Raw genomic sequence first — 16,446 nt, forward strand, 5'->3', positions numbered from 1 at the left:
TAAAAAGTGAAAAATAAGAAATAGAAAAGAAAATTCAAGATACAGAAGAGAAAATATCTTAATTAATTTAAATGAATGAAAAAGATTAAAAAAGTAATGAATTGAAAGATAAAAAAATAAAAGAATTATAGGAATAAATATAATAAATTAAGAATTAATTGGATATATAATAAGGGTAGAGTAAATAAAATTTAAATAATAAAGAATTAGAATAAAAAAAGCAATATGAATTAGAAAAAAAACAATTTTAATAAGAAAATAATAAATTAATTTAAGAATTGGAAAACAATAATATTTAAATAAAATAAATTTCTTAAAAATATTAAAGTTAATAATTAGAAATTAAAAAATTATAAGAAGAATCCAATAAACAAAAATAAGAATTTTTTAAAAAAGAAGAAACAATTAGCCTTAATAATAAAAAAGAAACAGAAAAAATTAAAAATGAATCAAAAATTTAAAATGAAGAAAAATAAAAATTAATAAATTAATAAACAATACTTATAGATGATTTAAAAAAATAAATAAAACTTCTTGAAAAATAAAAAGGAGAAAAAATATAAAATAAAGAAATATAAATAGAAGAAAAAATATTTATACAAGAAAAACAATCACCAAAAGAAAAAAATATCCACCAGAAGAAATAAGTAAATAAAAAATAATTAAACAATAGTAAATAGAAATAAAAAATGATACTTAATTATAAATATAAACTAATTTTGCTATAAAAAAATAAGAAAATAAAGCTTCTGTAGACTCTTAATTTTTTAATAGTTTTTTGAAAATATAAAACCTAATACTAAAACAAATACCTAAAATATATTTACTGATTTATTTCAATCATAAAAGTAAGACATACCTAAAAATACTAAAAAAAATATTTAGTAATTAGAATAAATAGAATATAATGATCCTTAATAAATAAAAGAATAAGAATAAATAAATTAAATATTAGAAATAAATATATAAGAAACTCTTATAGAATAATAAAGAAATATAAAATTATGTAATTAAATGACTAATGAGTAAATATTTTTTATTTTATTTTTTTAATAATTTTTATTAAAGAAAATAGGTTTGTTAAGATTAAGGATATATGGAAAATAATAAAAATTAATTATTTGATAATAATGAAAAAAAATATTATAAAATCTTGAAGAATAAAAAAATAATGAAATATATTTATTTTAATTGGAAAATATAGATCATAATACTTAATAATAGGCTAAAAATGTCTAATAATAATTAAATGAGAAAGATTTAAAAGGAGAAAATGTAGATTTTGATGGAAAAAGCAATTAATATTAAAATATTTTCGAATCTATTTAATAAAAAGATAATAATGAAAAAAAAATATATAAGATTTCTGAAAATATTGTTTAAATTGATAATTGGAATACTAATTTGATAAAAGAAGAAGAATAATAAATATAATAAAATCAAAAAGAAGTGAAAAAAATAAAATAAAAATTAATAATCATAAGAAATAAAAGACTAAAAACAAGAAGAAAAGAAAAAGTACGTAAAAAATCTGATGAAAAATTAATAAAAAAATAAGAAGAAAAGTAAGTAAAAGAAATTGAGAAATAATATAAATTAGATGAATACAAAAAAGTAGAATGTAAATAGGTTGAAAATATTAGTACAAAAGAAAAGAAAAAAATAGAAATTAATTACTTTGAAGGTCTAATTAAAATACGTAATCATTAGAAGATTTATTTAATACTTAATAAAAAAAATAATAAAAATTAAATTTAAATGAAAAAAAATAAATAAACTAAAAATCTAATAATAATAAAATAATAGATTTTACTTCCTTCAAAAATGATAATTTTTAATAAAATAGAAATAATTTTGATTTCTTCGATTTTTTGGGAAAAAAAGAAAATAATAATAAAAACGATAAAATAATAATAATAATAATAATAATAATAATAATAATAATAATAATAATAATAATAATTAATAACAAGATATATAATTATATGAAATAAACCAAAAATCAAGTAAATAAAATTTATAGTAAGTATTTTTTTTAGTAAGATCTTTAATAATAATTAAATTAATAATATAAATTTGAAGAAAATAATTTGAGTGAATAAGTTAATTAAAATATATATTTATATAATGTTTAATAAGATAATTCGAATTAAGACAATATTATTAGTTTTTAATAAAATTATTAATAGGATTTAAAACAAAACGAATTATATTATTCTAATTAATAAAATTTTTAATAAATAGTATAAATATAATAAAAACAAAATTAATAATAATATAATTAACATTAATAAACTGAATCTTATAATTAAATATTTTAAGACTAAAATATAAATAAAAATTAAAATATATAATAAATTGATAATATTTTATGTAATTTAATAATATAATAAAATAAAGCAAATGAATAAATTTTAAAATAAACGAAAAATATTTAATAAGAAAAGCAAAATTAACAATAAAAACTAATAATATAAGATGATGAATAAAAGTAATATAATAATTAAGAATAGATTATTAAATAATAAAAATATGAAACAGAAGAAAATTAATAATCATAATAAAATTAGTAATAATAATTAAATAATTAAATAGAAGATAATTAATAAATTGTAGATAATGAAGAATAATTAATTTAAGAAAATTATTTGTATCATATATAAAATTAAAATAACGTAGAATAAGTAAATAAATAATAAGAATTAAAATAAATAGATAATATTCATAATAATATATAAGAGGAAAATTAAAATTTTATAAATAAGGAAGAGTATGGTTTATAAATTGAAAACGAAAATATTTACTAAGAAAATTATTAAAAATAAAAATATTATTAATAATAATAATAAAACATTTCCCAAAATCAATAAAATTTAGAAAATACATAAGATAATTTAAATTAAAAATATGAAAATTAAAATTAAGATATATAGAATTATAAATAAGAAGAACTATGTTTAAATTAAGTAGATTTAGAAAATACAAATAAAGATAAATAAGAGTAATTGTATTTAAATGAAGATTGGAATACCTAAAATATTAATATTGGAGAATAAGAAAATTAAATAGTAGAAAAAATAGATAAATTATAGAATATAATAATTTCAGAAGTATAAAATATACATCATGAAGACTAATAATAATAATAAAATATAGAGTAAATTAATAATGAAAAAAATATATAAATAAAGTAGAGTTAAATGATTAAAAAAACATAAATCAAGACAATTAATTAAATTTAGATGATGGATGGAATCCATATTAAAATATAAAAGAAGAAGTTAATAATATTTAATAAAATAATAATTAAAATTATGATTATAATAATGTAATAAATAATATAATTAATAAAAATAACAATTTAATTGAAGAATAAAATTAAGATATAAATATTGATTAAATAAAAATAGATTAATATGAAAAAATAAATACTGAATAAATCGAAGATTTAAATTTAAGTAATAGTATTTAGTAATAATAAAATTAGAAAAAAATAATGAAATATAATAATAAGATTATATTGAAAAATAAAATATTGATGATATTGAAAATAAAAATATATTATTATAAAATTTATAATAACAAGATCAAAATAATATATAAAAAAAGATAAAGATCAAAATAATATAATATATGATAAAGATAAAAATAATATAATAAAATAAGATTAAGAATTAGAATTAGATTTAGAATTAGATGATAATTGGAATATAGATTATTCTTAAGAATAAAATTTAAAAGAAAACATAGATTAAAATTAAATGGATAATTAAATAATAGAATAATAAAAATAAGATGAACTATAATAAAAATTTTAATAATAATAATAATAATAATAATAATAATAATAATAATAATAATAATAATAAGAATAAGAATAAGAATAAGAATAAAAATAATAATAATAATAATAATAAGAATAAGAATAAGAATAAGAATAAAATTATGAATAAGAATAAAAATAATAATAATAATAATAATAATAATAATAATAAGAATAAGAATAAGAATAAGAATAAGAATAAGAATAAGAATAAGAATAAGAATAAGAATAAGAATAAGAATAAGAATAAGAATAAGAATAAGAATAAGAATAAGAATAAGAATAAGAATAAGAATAAGAATAAGAATAAGAATAAGAATATAAAGAATAATAATAAGAATAAAAATAATAATAATAATAATAATAATAATAATAATAATAATAATAATAATAATAAGATGAAGTTTCTGATTAATTAACTTTAGACGATGGTTGGAATATTAACAATAGTTAAGAATAAATCGAATTTCCGAATAAGAATTTATCTCCTAACAATAATGAAACTTTAGATAAATAAATAAATTTAATTAGTTAAGAAAAAGCCCCAATTTCAGAATAATAATACAATTAAAGTTAAAAAGATTTAATTTTACAAAATAAAATAGTATGTTAGAATGAACATAATATAGATAATTATTGCTTTAATACAGAAAAAGAGGAAAAAGAACAAAAAAAAGTAAGATTTTAAGAAATAATTTTATAGAAATAAAAAGAAGAACATAAAGATTAATTTCCTTAAGAAGATTCAAAAAAAGTAAGCTCATACACATTAAATGAATAATGGAGTTTTCAAAATGAAATTTTTAGTGAAGATAAATCTAGTATTTAGGATAAAAATTTCACTTTATAATAAGTTTAGGTTTAGTCATTAAATAATATTGGTATAAATATATTAAATACAGATATATTTACAAAATCTTGTGTTTTTAATAAATAAGAATAAATTAATGATTTGAATATTTTTGATGTAAATTTTAATTTTTTTTTTTATATTTTTTATATTTTTCTAGGCATTTTAAGTCAAAAATAATAATAATAATAATTTAAAAAATAAAGAAATTTTAAATATAATGAAACCTTAGAAAAAAGATGCACCTAAATTATAAAACAATCCATTTGCTGTTATTATAAAAGATAATAAATTAGATGAATAAGATTTCTTTAATAATTTTTGAAAATAATATGAAAAAATGTTTTAATTTTATATTAATTATATAAAATGTATTTTTTTTATATAAATTGAATTATTTAAAAAAATATATATATATATATTTTAACTTTTTATATACGTTTAATATAAAATTAAAAATAATTAGAAATCTATTTGAAAATAAAAAAATATATTTTTTTAAAATTTTGTATTAAAAATTTAACCCTTGTTTATATAAATAAATGCTTATATATATATATATTAATTTTACAATTAAAAAGGCATATTATAGATATAAAAAGAAAAATATTAATTATTATAATAAATTATATCAAATTATATTCTTTTTAACTTAGAAAATTAATATTGACGAAAAAAATAAATAAAAAATACTAAAAATATGAAAGATATATTAAAGAAATGAAAAGAAAAGAAAATCAAAATACAAGTTAAGTTAATATATCTATATAACCTTAGTTTGAAAAATAATCATTATTTTATTATTAAATATGTTCTAGTATGATTATATAAATTATTATAAAGATACTTTTCTATAGATCTTTTAAAATAATTTGGAAATTAGAAATATAAATAATAAGAATATAAATAGGCATGTAAATTTTATGAATAAGCAATTTTTATCTTTCAATAAAAAAAAATAACAAAAAAATCAATAGAAATTTATTAGAAAATAAATAAGTATACTTTAATGAAAATTAAAAAAAAAAAGTTAGTTTTTTTATTTTATTTTAAAAAAATAAAATAGCATAAACTGAAAAAGATAAAAAAATTATTTAAAAAATAAAAAGTGCAGATTTATAAAATTGTATGTTTATTATATATTTAAATATAATTTTAAATAAAAATTATTATAGATATATTTGAATATTTCAAAGACTTATTTCTTACTAGGAAAATCAATTGTATGTATTAAAAATTTAAATAATGATAATTTTAAAAGTTTCTTAAAAAATCTTTTGAATTAAATTAGTCAGATAAAGATATTATTTATACGAATAACAAAAAATATATGAGTATTAATTAAACTATAGATTTAAATATAAAAATATTTATGAAGAAATTGTTTAAAATCAAGATATTTGACAACTCATAAATAATAATAATGTAAAAAATATTTAGTTTTTAAAAAATTAAAATAAATATTTAAACTATCAAATTTTATATGATGAATATATTTCTTAAAACAGTTGATTTTCTTTAATATTTATATATATATATTATTTAAAAGTTGAATAATCAAATTTTAGATATATAAAATTTTATAAATTATATAGGAATCTAAATAATTTTTTTAATAAAATAATATTTTAATATAAAATTATTAAATATAAAAAGCTTAAAAAAATCTATTTATTTTAGAAATAAAAACGTAATAAAAAAATGATATAACTAAATACCTTTGTATATTTAATATTAGGCTTAATCCCTCTAATATACATAGCAAATCAATATTTAATTAAATTCAACTAGCCATTTTACAAACTATAAGCCCGATACAAAATAATCGATCTTCCCTGCGGCAAAACAGAAATCCTAAAAATAAAAAAAGAAAACGAAGAATACACTCCCAATAATACCCCATCTATCAAAAATATATCAAAAAAAGATGTGAAAATAGTCTTTTTTACCGGTCATAGGGGCTACATAAAATTCTACGACAAATTTCTACACAAACTCTATAATTTATTAGGATAAAAATACACCATATGCGGAATTGGATAATTAGGTTAATTTAATTATAAAAATAAGCCTCTTCACAACAAATACACAATATAAGATTAAATCGAATAAAAAAAATAGTTTTTAGAACATTTAATAAAAAAAAAGCCTAATGTATAGTTTATTATAGTAACACATTCTATAGGATCTTATATCGCATTAAATATTTTAGACAAAATTCCCCCAATACATATTTTATATGTTTTTAATTTATTTCCAGTAATAGAACGTATTGGACAGACTCCTTATGTAAAATCGCATTTAAAAATGCCATTTTTTCCTTTTATTTATATTATGAGTTTTTTTTTTGCTATATATTCATTTTTCCCTTAAAAATTAAAAAGATTTATCGGAAATTTATATGTGTCTCTTTCCCTTGGAGATATTAAAGAAAAGTACAATGATCTAGTTGAAATCGGAACCGAATATTTTAATTATAGAAATTTTTATTCTATGCTATATATGATAGCATCAGAATATGATACTATTAATGAAAGATAGTATGAACTTATGTCTAAGTATGCGGATAAAACTATGTATTATTATGGAGTAGATGACGATTGGTGTCCGTAGTATTACTATTTTGATTTAAAAAATGAAATGCCCCACATTAATGCACAACTTGATGAGAAAGGAATACTTCACGCTTTTGTAATTGGGGCTTCACAAACTCAGGCTTAGTTACTTACTTAATGGATAAAAAGAGAGTTAAATTTGTGAAGCTTATATTATTGTTACAATATTTAATATATAATATCTTTTCTTTTTTGATAAATTTGGTTTATTTTTGTATTTTTAATTTATTTTTTAATAAAAATATTTTATTAAAAAGTTAAATAAATAAACTCTTTAAATTATATATATATATATATATAAATATATATATATATATTTATATATATATAATATAAAGATAAAGATAAAGTTAAAGATAAATCTTGTATAAAATAAAAGTATTTTTATTTAAAATATATTAAAAAAAATAAAAGATATATATTTTTTGTATTCGAAAAAAAAAAAAAATGTTATCTAATACTTTACTTGTAGGTGCAGTTTCATTAATAGGATTTGGAGCTTATTGTATGCATAAAGAATAAAAATATATAAACTATTTCGATTCTTTAATAAAGTTAGAATCATATGACATAGATTACATTTAATAAACCGAAGAATTAGAGAAAAAAGGATAATTAATTTTAAGAGCAAATACATAAAAAGATAACAAAATATAAACTAGAAAATGTATTTCAGATTAAAATATAGAATGTATATATAGCAAATAAATTAAATTTTTTAAATAAAGTGAAGAATGTGAAGATGATTTTATTTTCGAAGTAAATAAGAAAAACGAAAAAATTAATTTTTTAATAGGAAATTAAGAATTTAAATTTGAAAGTGAAATTAATTTATAAAATGCTTATTTTTACAATATTGATTTGGTTAATTCAACTTTAGAAAGTTAAAACTTTTTTACTAATTTGTAAAATAAAATTTTTAAATAAAAAACTCATGAGTATGCTATTTTACCTAATTCTTCTTATGTCTTTATTGGAAAATATGAAAATAAAAAAGTATTTTTATTTTTAATATTAAATGTTAATATTTTTTAATCTATTTATTTTTTGTTCAAAAATAAAGTTTATTATATCAACAGTTATGAAAGAAAATAAAGATTCTTTATTATAACATGTTGATAGATATATAGTTTATTTAAATAAAAATGGAAGAAAATTTATGGGAGTTGGTTGTGGAATTATAAGTTTACATTTTGTATTTACTAAAATTATATTCCCTTATAAAAAAACTTTTGAATTACCAAAATGATAAAAAAATAATATAATTCAATTTTTTTATTATGTTTTTTAAAATAAATAAAATTGTAAAAAAAAAAAAAAAAAAATTATTATTTAACAAACAAAATAAAATATGTATTTGTGTTATATATATTTATAAAAATAATATGCTATATGTATATTTATAAAAATATAAAAAAAAATTCATATTTTATACTATCCTTTATTTAACCATTTTACAAGCATTACAGGGTCTATGTCTTTATAATCTTCTACAAAAGAATGATTCTTATTAAAAATAAAGGAAAAAAATATATAAATTTTAGAAAAAACCAAATAAAATTAATTAAATATTTTCTTTTTACCAATAACTCTGTGGCATTAGATCTCATTCCACTTTATTTCTATAATCTTTTATTTATTTTTAATTTTAAAAAAATGTTAACTAAAAAATAAATGTATATATATTTTAAAAAATAATTACAATATATTAACAAAATCTTTAATTTCATCCGAAAAGTTTTAAGGGAGTTAAGGAATAGGACCAGAAGTTATATTATTAGTCAACTCCCAATATCCCATTCCGTTAAAAGGCATTTTCCCCCAAGCTAATTCCACAATAGTAATCCCTAATGCCCATAAATCAGTATCACTGAAATAATCGTTTCCAAGTAATCTTTCTGGACTCATATATTAAACAGTACCAACCCAAGAATTTTTAGTACTCAAAGTATGGTTAATTTTCCCACTTACACCAAAATCTGAAATTTTAACAATTCCTTAAGAATTTATTAATAAATTAGAAGGTTTTATATCTCTATGGATGACTTTTATTTTTTTATGTAGATGTTCTAAACCTTTCAAGACCTATTTTTATTTTATTTTCATAATTTAAAATTAGGTGGTAAATCATATATACATTTTTAAAAATACTTAGTATGTTATAATTCCTATTATTGTTTCTGGAATATATTGAAATTATTTTATTAAATCTCCTAAAGTTCCCATATCCATTAATTCTAATGCTATAGTAATTTTCCCTTACTTTTTTTTTATTAATTTTAAAATATAGTTATTATATGTATATATATATTACATCAAAACATGCTCCATAACACTTAATAATATGTATATTATCACAATTAATAAGTGTATTTAATTCTAAATTAATTTACTTTTTAAATTATTCATCTGTATGTAAATTTATATACTTTTTTTATTTATATATATATAATTAATAGATATATTGTTTTTTTTATTTTTTTTTAATAGTAATTACTTTTAAAGCAAGCAATGTATTAGTTTTTTCATGATAACCTTATTAAACTGTACCTGAAGATCCGTTTCCTAAATATTTGATAATTTATACTTCATTAATTGGTATTATGTATATTTATTAATTTGCTTAGTTTTGTTATTGTTGTATTATTTCTTTTTTTTATTCTTCTTATTTTTAAATTTATTTTTTTGTTAAAGGTATTTTAAATCCATCTTTATCCGTTTATAATTATAAATTATTATATTATTTTTTGCTTTCTTCTATATCTAATTATTCTACAGGTTTTTCAATACTCATGTAATTTTATTATGAATAATTGCTCTAAATACTCATTCCTTTTTAATCTAAAACAAAATTTTCACCTACAAACGAACCATCATGTTCATTTTCGCTTTTTTTATTTATAATAATTAAATTCTTTAAAAATAAAAATATATTTTAATAAAATTTCATTTTTAATTACAAGAGTAGGCAATATAATAATATTATAAATATTCTTTTTCATAATATTAATAATAAATTTAATTGTAAAAATAATGAATAAAAGTTAATATTTTTAAAGAAATTACCTTTTATTTTTAGAATTTATTGTTAACTATAAATTTGTCAAAGATTTTTTTCTTTAAATGCTTGAAGTATTCATTTTTTTTTTTTTTTTTTTTGAAAAAAAAAAATAAACTATATAAAAAATAATTATAAATTAAAAAATATATTTAAAATTTATTGAAAATCTTCTTATAAATTTTTAATATTTAAAATAAAAAATGCATTCAGTATAATTTATTTATTTTAAAATAATAAAATAAAAATATAGTTATATTACTTTTTATTAATTAAAAATTTATCTTATAATTATTATATTTATTAATTATATTAACTTCTTTATATATTTTATATACCTAAAACAAATACTTGAAATGCTTAAAAATTGCAAATACATAATAAGTAAAAATAACAAAAATATATATAAACAGAAATAAATATCAAATTAATTTATAATTTATTATATTATATTAACTAATAATATTTTTTTTTAATTTATTATGAAAATTTTTTTTTATCTATTTCTAATTTATATTAATTAATAAAATATTAAAATGAATATATTTTTTTTTAATTACCTATTAAATTAAATGAAAAAAGTATTCTACAAATTTAATTAATAAATGTATCTTTAAATTAAATTTTTAGGATAAAAAAAAACTCAATAAATATTTTATTTTATATTATTAAATGTTGTATTTAAAATAATAAAAATAAGCATCATTTATACATCATAATTATAAAATTAAATCGAATATATCTATATATATAAATTTATTTATATATATATATATATATATATATATTATTATAACATTTTAAACATATATATTTTAATGAAATATTTTATCTTAATAATAATTAATCTTATGATTAATATTAATATTACTATTGAGTTATTAATCAATTATTAATAATCATTTTTTCACAAATATAAAAGGATAATTTTTATTTTTTAATAATTTAATATATTTTTTTTTATAATTAATATCAATTATTCTTTATTGATTTAGACATCATTTAAAAATAATTATAAATATTTGGTAATTCTAAATTTATAACTTCTTTAAAATAGTGAATTTCATATTATATTTTCTCTTTTTTTAAATACTTATTCATTTATCTATACTAATTCCCTGTTTAAATTTTAATTAAGAGATTATTAACCTTTTTAATTTTTAGCAAAACAATAAAAATTATAAAAGGTCATGCTTAAAATATAATATTCATAGAATCATAGAATTTTCTAGTTTTCTAATAATAAAATACTCAAATATATTTTCTTGGCCTTATTTATAATCATCTTTTTTATAATTATCTAAATTTTGATATTAAGAGTAAAACTATTTTTATTTAAGATTTTAATATCAAATATTTGCATATTTATGTCTTGAATATTAAAAATATAAATTACAAATATATATATATATATATATATATATAATATATAAATTAAGTATATTAAAAAATTTAATTATAATATTCTTTTAATCTTTTTAGATATTTTATTTACATACATAAAAATATATCAATATATTATATATATAAAAATATATATATTTAATAGTATAGTGTAATAATTATCTAGAAATTTTTTATTAATAAACATATTATAATTTTTTTCTATTTACAAATTTTTTAATATCTCTAAGTTTTTAACTATAAAAATACAAATCAAAATATTAATTATTAAAAATAGATATTATTAACTAATTTATTTATAAAAAATTAGTTTATTAGTATAGATTTTTTATCGAAGTAATTGCTTCATTAAAGAAGTAATTAAATCTTTCATTATATACATTTTATATTTTTTTTTTATATTGTTTACTAATTTATTATATATATCATAATTAAATTATTTATTTATAAAATCTAAATACTAAAAATCATTCACTATACTCAGTTTTATTTAATAACCTATGAATTATTATAAATTTTAAAAGATAATTTAAATAAGAAACTGAAATTTTTTAATTAATATTTTTTCTTTTAAATTATATTTTTAAAAGTTATACAATAAATGATTATCTAATTATTTAAGTAAATATTTATTTAAAATATACGATATACAGTCGCATATATTTTAAGCTTAATTTTATATTTTATAACCATAACTATTTGATTAAACAATATTAATTTACATAATTATCATAATTTATATAATTTATTATAATATAATAATAAAATAATTATTTTAGTTTGATTATAAATAATACTTATTTTACAAAGAAAAATATATTATTTTAAGAAAAACGAAAATACAAGAATTTTTATATATTATGGAAAACCTCATTTTATTTATAATTTTTATTCAATTGGTAAATAATAAATTTATTATTTTTATTATAAAAGAGGTAGGATAATATTAATTTATTTAAATAAATAAATATGTAATTTTTAATATTATATTAATATTTTAATTTAGAAAAATAAAAATAAATACTTTCAGCGAAGTTCAAAAAATAAAAATAATAAAAACTCTTTTTATTAATATTTATCAAAAATAAAATAAATAAATTCATATTATATAACTACTTTTTTTTTCTGTAAAAAATAATAATAAGAATTTAATATTATCTTATTTCTTTATATATTATTAATTTTAAAATCAGCCTATTGGTGGTTACAAACTTGGTTTATTTGGTTATTATATAATTCTTTTAGGAGGTTGTCTAGGATTATAAGGTACTCTCGTAAATACTTTTTAGACATTTACTTAAGCAGGAGGAGCAGTTGGCAATGGTACAGTGACAGCAGTTTACATATTATCTTATAAAGTTTCCTAAATATTTTCTTATAATGTACTTGGTGGCGGATATTCTTGTGGAATATTTTTATTATTTTATTAACGCGTAATTTGATTTGATTATTAATTCTTTATTTCAATTTCTTATTCTAAAAATTACTACTGTTATAATTGTTATTATAAAGGTTATTATTATAAATTTTACTACTATTATTATAAAGGTTATTAATACTATTATTATTAAAGGAAGATTTATTACTATTATAAAGGTTATTTTTATTATTATTAGAAGGTTTATTACTATTAGAAATCTTATTAATTATTTTAATCATTTATTAATTAAATATTATTATTTATTTATTAAAATTCATATTATTATTTAATTTCATTATTATTTTCTAATATAGGCTTGTTTAAAGATTAGTTGTTTTATATATTATACTATTCATTTATTTAGGAATATTAAGTGTCTAAATATTAGCTATTTTCTTGTTTTTATTCTTATTATTTTGTAGGTCTTCTTATTTATTCTAATTATTTAAGTAATTAATTTTAAGATAATTATATTTATTATTAACATTATTGTTAAAATTATATAGTTTTATTAACATTTTCTTTAACATTTACTAATATTTGTTAATTTTGTAAAAGCTTTTATTGAATAACATTTGATTAATCATATGAATCTTTAGATTTATTAACTTAGTATTAATTTGCTTATGGATTCTATAATTCTTATATTGCTTAACTTAATTTTTGTAAAGATCTTGTTATTTCATTTTGATTTTTTGGATAATCTTAATTATAAATCAATTCTATTTTACCTTCTTTGAATACTTTTTTTAAATTCTTTATATAAAGGTTAATTATTAAAAATAATATCAAATTAATTATTAGAAAACTTAAAATATCATTCGCTTTTACAAACTAGTATAATGGGAGAATATAATCTATGAATGATTTTTCTATTTAATTCATTAAGAAATCTACTGTATTAATATAGTATATTAATAAATTTGCTTTTTAATTTTGATGGCAATATATCAGATTAAAAATCCAAAAAAATATTATTATTAACTTATAAAACATATTATATTTTGTTTGATATATATATATATGATTATTATTATTTAATTTTTATGTAATATGATTAGAAAAATTATAAATATTTAATTTAATTATATATAAATCTAAATGTATTAACGTGTAAAAATAATAAATATATTAAAGTGAAATTTTTTATTTAAAAAAAAAGTCTCAATTTTTATTTTCTAATATAAAAAAGTTAATTTTATAAATAAAAAAACAATAAAATAAAAAACAAAGTAAATAACTAAAAAATATGTTAATTAAAAAATAATATAAATTAATAATGAAAGCATTTATTTATAAAGATTTAAAATAAAATAATTTGTTTTTGTTTTTTTCAAAAAAATAAATAAATAAAAGCTAGATCTGGAAAAAATATTTTATATATAATAATATTAAAAAAATATAATAAATAGAAAATAAAAAAGTACAATAAATATCATTAAAAATACCATTAAAAAAATGGATTACCTATAATAACTATATAATTATCATACAAAATTAAGAATGGACTATTATAAATAAGAAGAAGAATTCCTAAAAAAGAACGCGAATAAAATCCTGACTTAAAGGAATTATGGAAAAGATATCTAAAAACATCCCAAAACACGATATTATTAAAAGAAATACAATTTTTAAAATCATACTTTCACAAAACTTTAAAATTTAATATAAAAGATAGTTTAATATAAATAAGTTAAAGAGATTAATTATATATGTAAGGTTTATCAAATATAAATATAGGAATAAATACAAATGACAAAAATAAATTAGGATTTGCTGCATCAATAGATCTAGGAAAAGATTAATTATATATATGGAGACCTATATTTGATTATTATGATGAAATAAGTTGTAAAATAAATTCCGTTATGCCTTTTTCAGAAAGTATGAGCAATATTTAATATAAAGTAAGGTAATAGAATGTAATTTAAATGAGAAATTTCGATAAAGAATTCTTATTTAAATTAAAAGCTTCGAAATTATTATCTGAATAAGATACTTTAAATGCTTTTATAAAAATATATAATTTTTAAACTAATAATAATAATATGAGTGATATGTAATGTTTTAATGCTAAATTAGCTTTAAAAAATAAATTTTATATTCTGTGAATTCTAAAAGTTATTTAGGGTATGATTTTTAGAATGATAGTATGTTTTTTAAATAATTTAGTTATTATAGTAAGAGTTTTTTTTATAGATATTTTAAAGTAATTGATAGTGCGGAATTGTAATTTATTAATTTCTTTTTCAATAAAATTTACTATGAGTAATTAGTACCGAGAAATATTTCAGGAAACGAATAATAATTAAACTAAAAATATATGTTTTTGACATAAATTAATAAATAAGTTTAATTAAGGAATGATTATTTTATGCCTTTTGCTTAGTTTTATTTTTCTTTTTATTTAAAAAATTTTAGTAGAAATTATATGTAATATTAATTAAATAGAAGAAATTTTAGATTTGTTACGAGTTTTGGATATTCGTTTATTTTAGGAAAAAATTAAATTTAAATTACTTATAATTATAAAGATATTATTAATCCTAATGATAATACTTTTCCTAATTTTAGAATTAGCTTTAAATTAATTGAATGAATGAATGAAATATATTTAATTTTTTTTATTTATATATTAATTTATATGTAAAAAAGAAAAATAAACTTTATTTAACCAAAATAAAATAAATGGATTCAAATTTTAAAAAAAATCTTTTTCAAAATACCGATAAGTATAATTGATATGTTTCCGTTACTTTAGAAAATCTATTAATATCAATTTATTAAGTAGAAGCTTTAAAAATTATAAAAAAACTAAACTAAATTTATATAGGAGAGCCTTATAAGTAAACATTCCTATTATTGTAATATAGATAGAGAATAAATTATATTAAAAAACTAATAATATTTGGAAATATAAAAATAGATAATAATATAAGAATACTTTTTTTTTAAAGAGAAAAATAAATAGATTATTTAAAAAATATAATAAAGTAAAAAATATAGAAAAATTAAGTAATTTCAAATGTAAATTCTGTATAATAAAATCTTTAAATTAGTATAAATAATTATATATAAAAAAAACAAAGAATTTGTAATGTAAATATTTTAAATGAAAATTATTCAGGATTATTTTAATAATAAGTGAATAAATTATATATATTTTTTGTTTCATTTTATTTAAAAATATAAATTTTTTATATTATTAATTGACGTATAAATAAATACTATATAATTTAAAATTAATTGTTTTTCTTGATTTATTTAATTTTTAAT

The 16,446-nt window shown here is 14.6% G+C and overlaps 3 protein-coding genes across 3 annotated transcripts, besides 24 other annotated features; 1 reads left to right on the plus strand and 2 right to left on the minus strand. All coding sequences in view use genetic code 6, as the record gives it.

The window, feature by feature from the left end:
* Positions 1-80: 80 nt before the first annotated feature.
* Positions 81-127: a microsatellite.
* An 86-nt stretch (positions 128-213) lies between these two features.
* Positions 214-259: a microsatellite.
* A 174-nt stretch (positions 260-433) lies between these two features.
* Positions 434-480: a microsatellite.
* Positions 481-537: 57 nt separating this feature from the next.
* Positions 538-594: a microsatellite.
* Positions 551-588: a microsatellite.
* A 6-nt stretch (positions 595-600) lies between the features above and the next one.
* Positions 601-644: a microsatellite.
* A 1,242-nt stretch (positions 645-1,886) lies between these two features.
* Positions 1,887-1,969: a microsatellite.
* A 575-nt stretch (positions 1,970-2,544) lies between these two features.
* Positions 2,545-2,585: a microsatellite.
* Positions 2,586-2,811: 226 nt separating this feature from the next.
* Positions 2,812-2,848: a microsatellite.
* A 649-nt stretch (positions 2,849-3,497) lies between these two features.
* Positions 3,498-3,561: a microsatellite.
* A 22-nt stretch (positions 3,562-3,583) lies between these two features.
* Positions 3,584-3,662: a microsatellite.
* A 154-nt stretch (positions 3,663-3,816) lies between these two features.
* Positions 3,817-4,222: a microsatellite.
* A 2,052-nt stretch (positions 4,223-6,274) lies between these two features.
* Positions 6,275-6,313: a microsatellite.
* Positions 6,314-6,374: 61 nt separating this feature from the next.
* IMG5_101720 (hypothetical protein) lies at positions 6,375-7,433 on the plus strand (the record flags this gene model as incomplete). Its single annotated transcript, XM_004035238.1, has 1 exon — positions 6,375-7,433. The coding sequence occupies one exon, from the start codon at positions 6,375-6,377 to the stop codon at positions 7,431-7,433; it is 1,059 nt and encodes a 352-aa protein (XP_004035286.1).
* Positions 7,434-7,568: 135 nt separating this feature from the next.
* Positions 7,569-7,623: a microsatellite.
* A 1,271-nt stretch (positions 7,624-8,894) lies between these two features.
* IMG5_101730 (protein kinase domain protein) lies at positions 8,895-10,082 on the minus strand (the record flags this gene model as incomplete). Its single annotated transcript, XM_004035239.1, has 4 exons — positions 8,895-8,910; positions 8,991-9,373; positions 9,440-9,546; positions 9,611-10,082. 4 exons carry the CDS (start codon positions 10,080-10,082, stop codon positions 8,895-8,897), a joined length of 978 nt encoding a protein of 325 aa, XP_004035287.1.
* Positions 10,083-11,082: 1,000 nt separating this feature from the next.
* Positions 11,083-11,134: a microsatellite.
* A 609-nt stretch (positions 11,135-11,743) lies between these two features.
* Positions 11,744-11,790: a microsatellite.
* Positions 11,745-11,778: a microsatellite.
* A 1,149-nt stretch (positions 11,791-12,939) lies between the features above and the next one.
* On the minus strand, positions 12,940-13,095 carry IMG5_101740 (hypothetical protein; the record flags this gene model as incomplete). The annotated part of the gene is made up of 1 exon (XM_004035240.1): positions 12,940-13,095. The coding sequence occupies one exon, from the start codon at positions 13,093-13,095 to the stop codon at positions 12,940-12,942; it is 156 nt and encodes a 51-aa protein (XP_004035288.1).
* A 169-nt stretch (positions 13,096-13,264) lies between these two features.
* Positions 13,265-13,323: a microsatellite.
* Positions 13,278-13,342: a microsatellite.
* Positions 13,310-13,394: a microsatellite.
* Positions 13,313-13,383: a microsatellite.
* Positions 13,353-13,395: a microsatellite.
* A 219-nt stretch (positions 13,396-13,614) lies between these two features.
* Positions 13,615-13,646: a microsatellite.
* A 908-nt stretch (positions 13,647-14,554) lies between these two features.
* Positions 14,555-14,615: a microsatellite.
* The last annotated feature ends 1,831 nt before the right edge of the window (positions 14,616-16,446 follow it).

Source organism: Ichthyophthirius multifiliis (genome assembly GCF_000220395.1).
Source record: "Ichthyophthirius multifiliis unplaced genomic scaffold scaff_1120509250850, whole genome shotgun sequence".
NCBI lineage: Eukaryota > Ciliophora > Oligohymenophorea > Hymenostomatida > Ichthyophthirius > Ichthyophthirius multifiliis.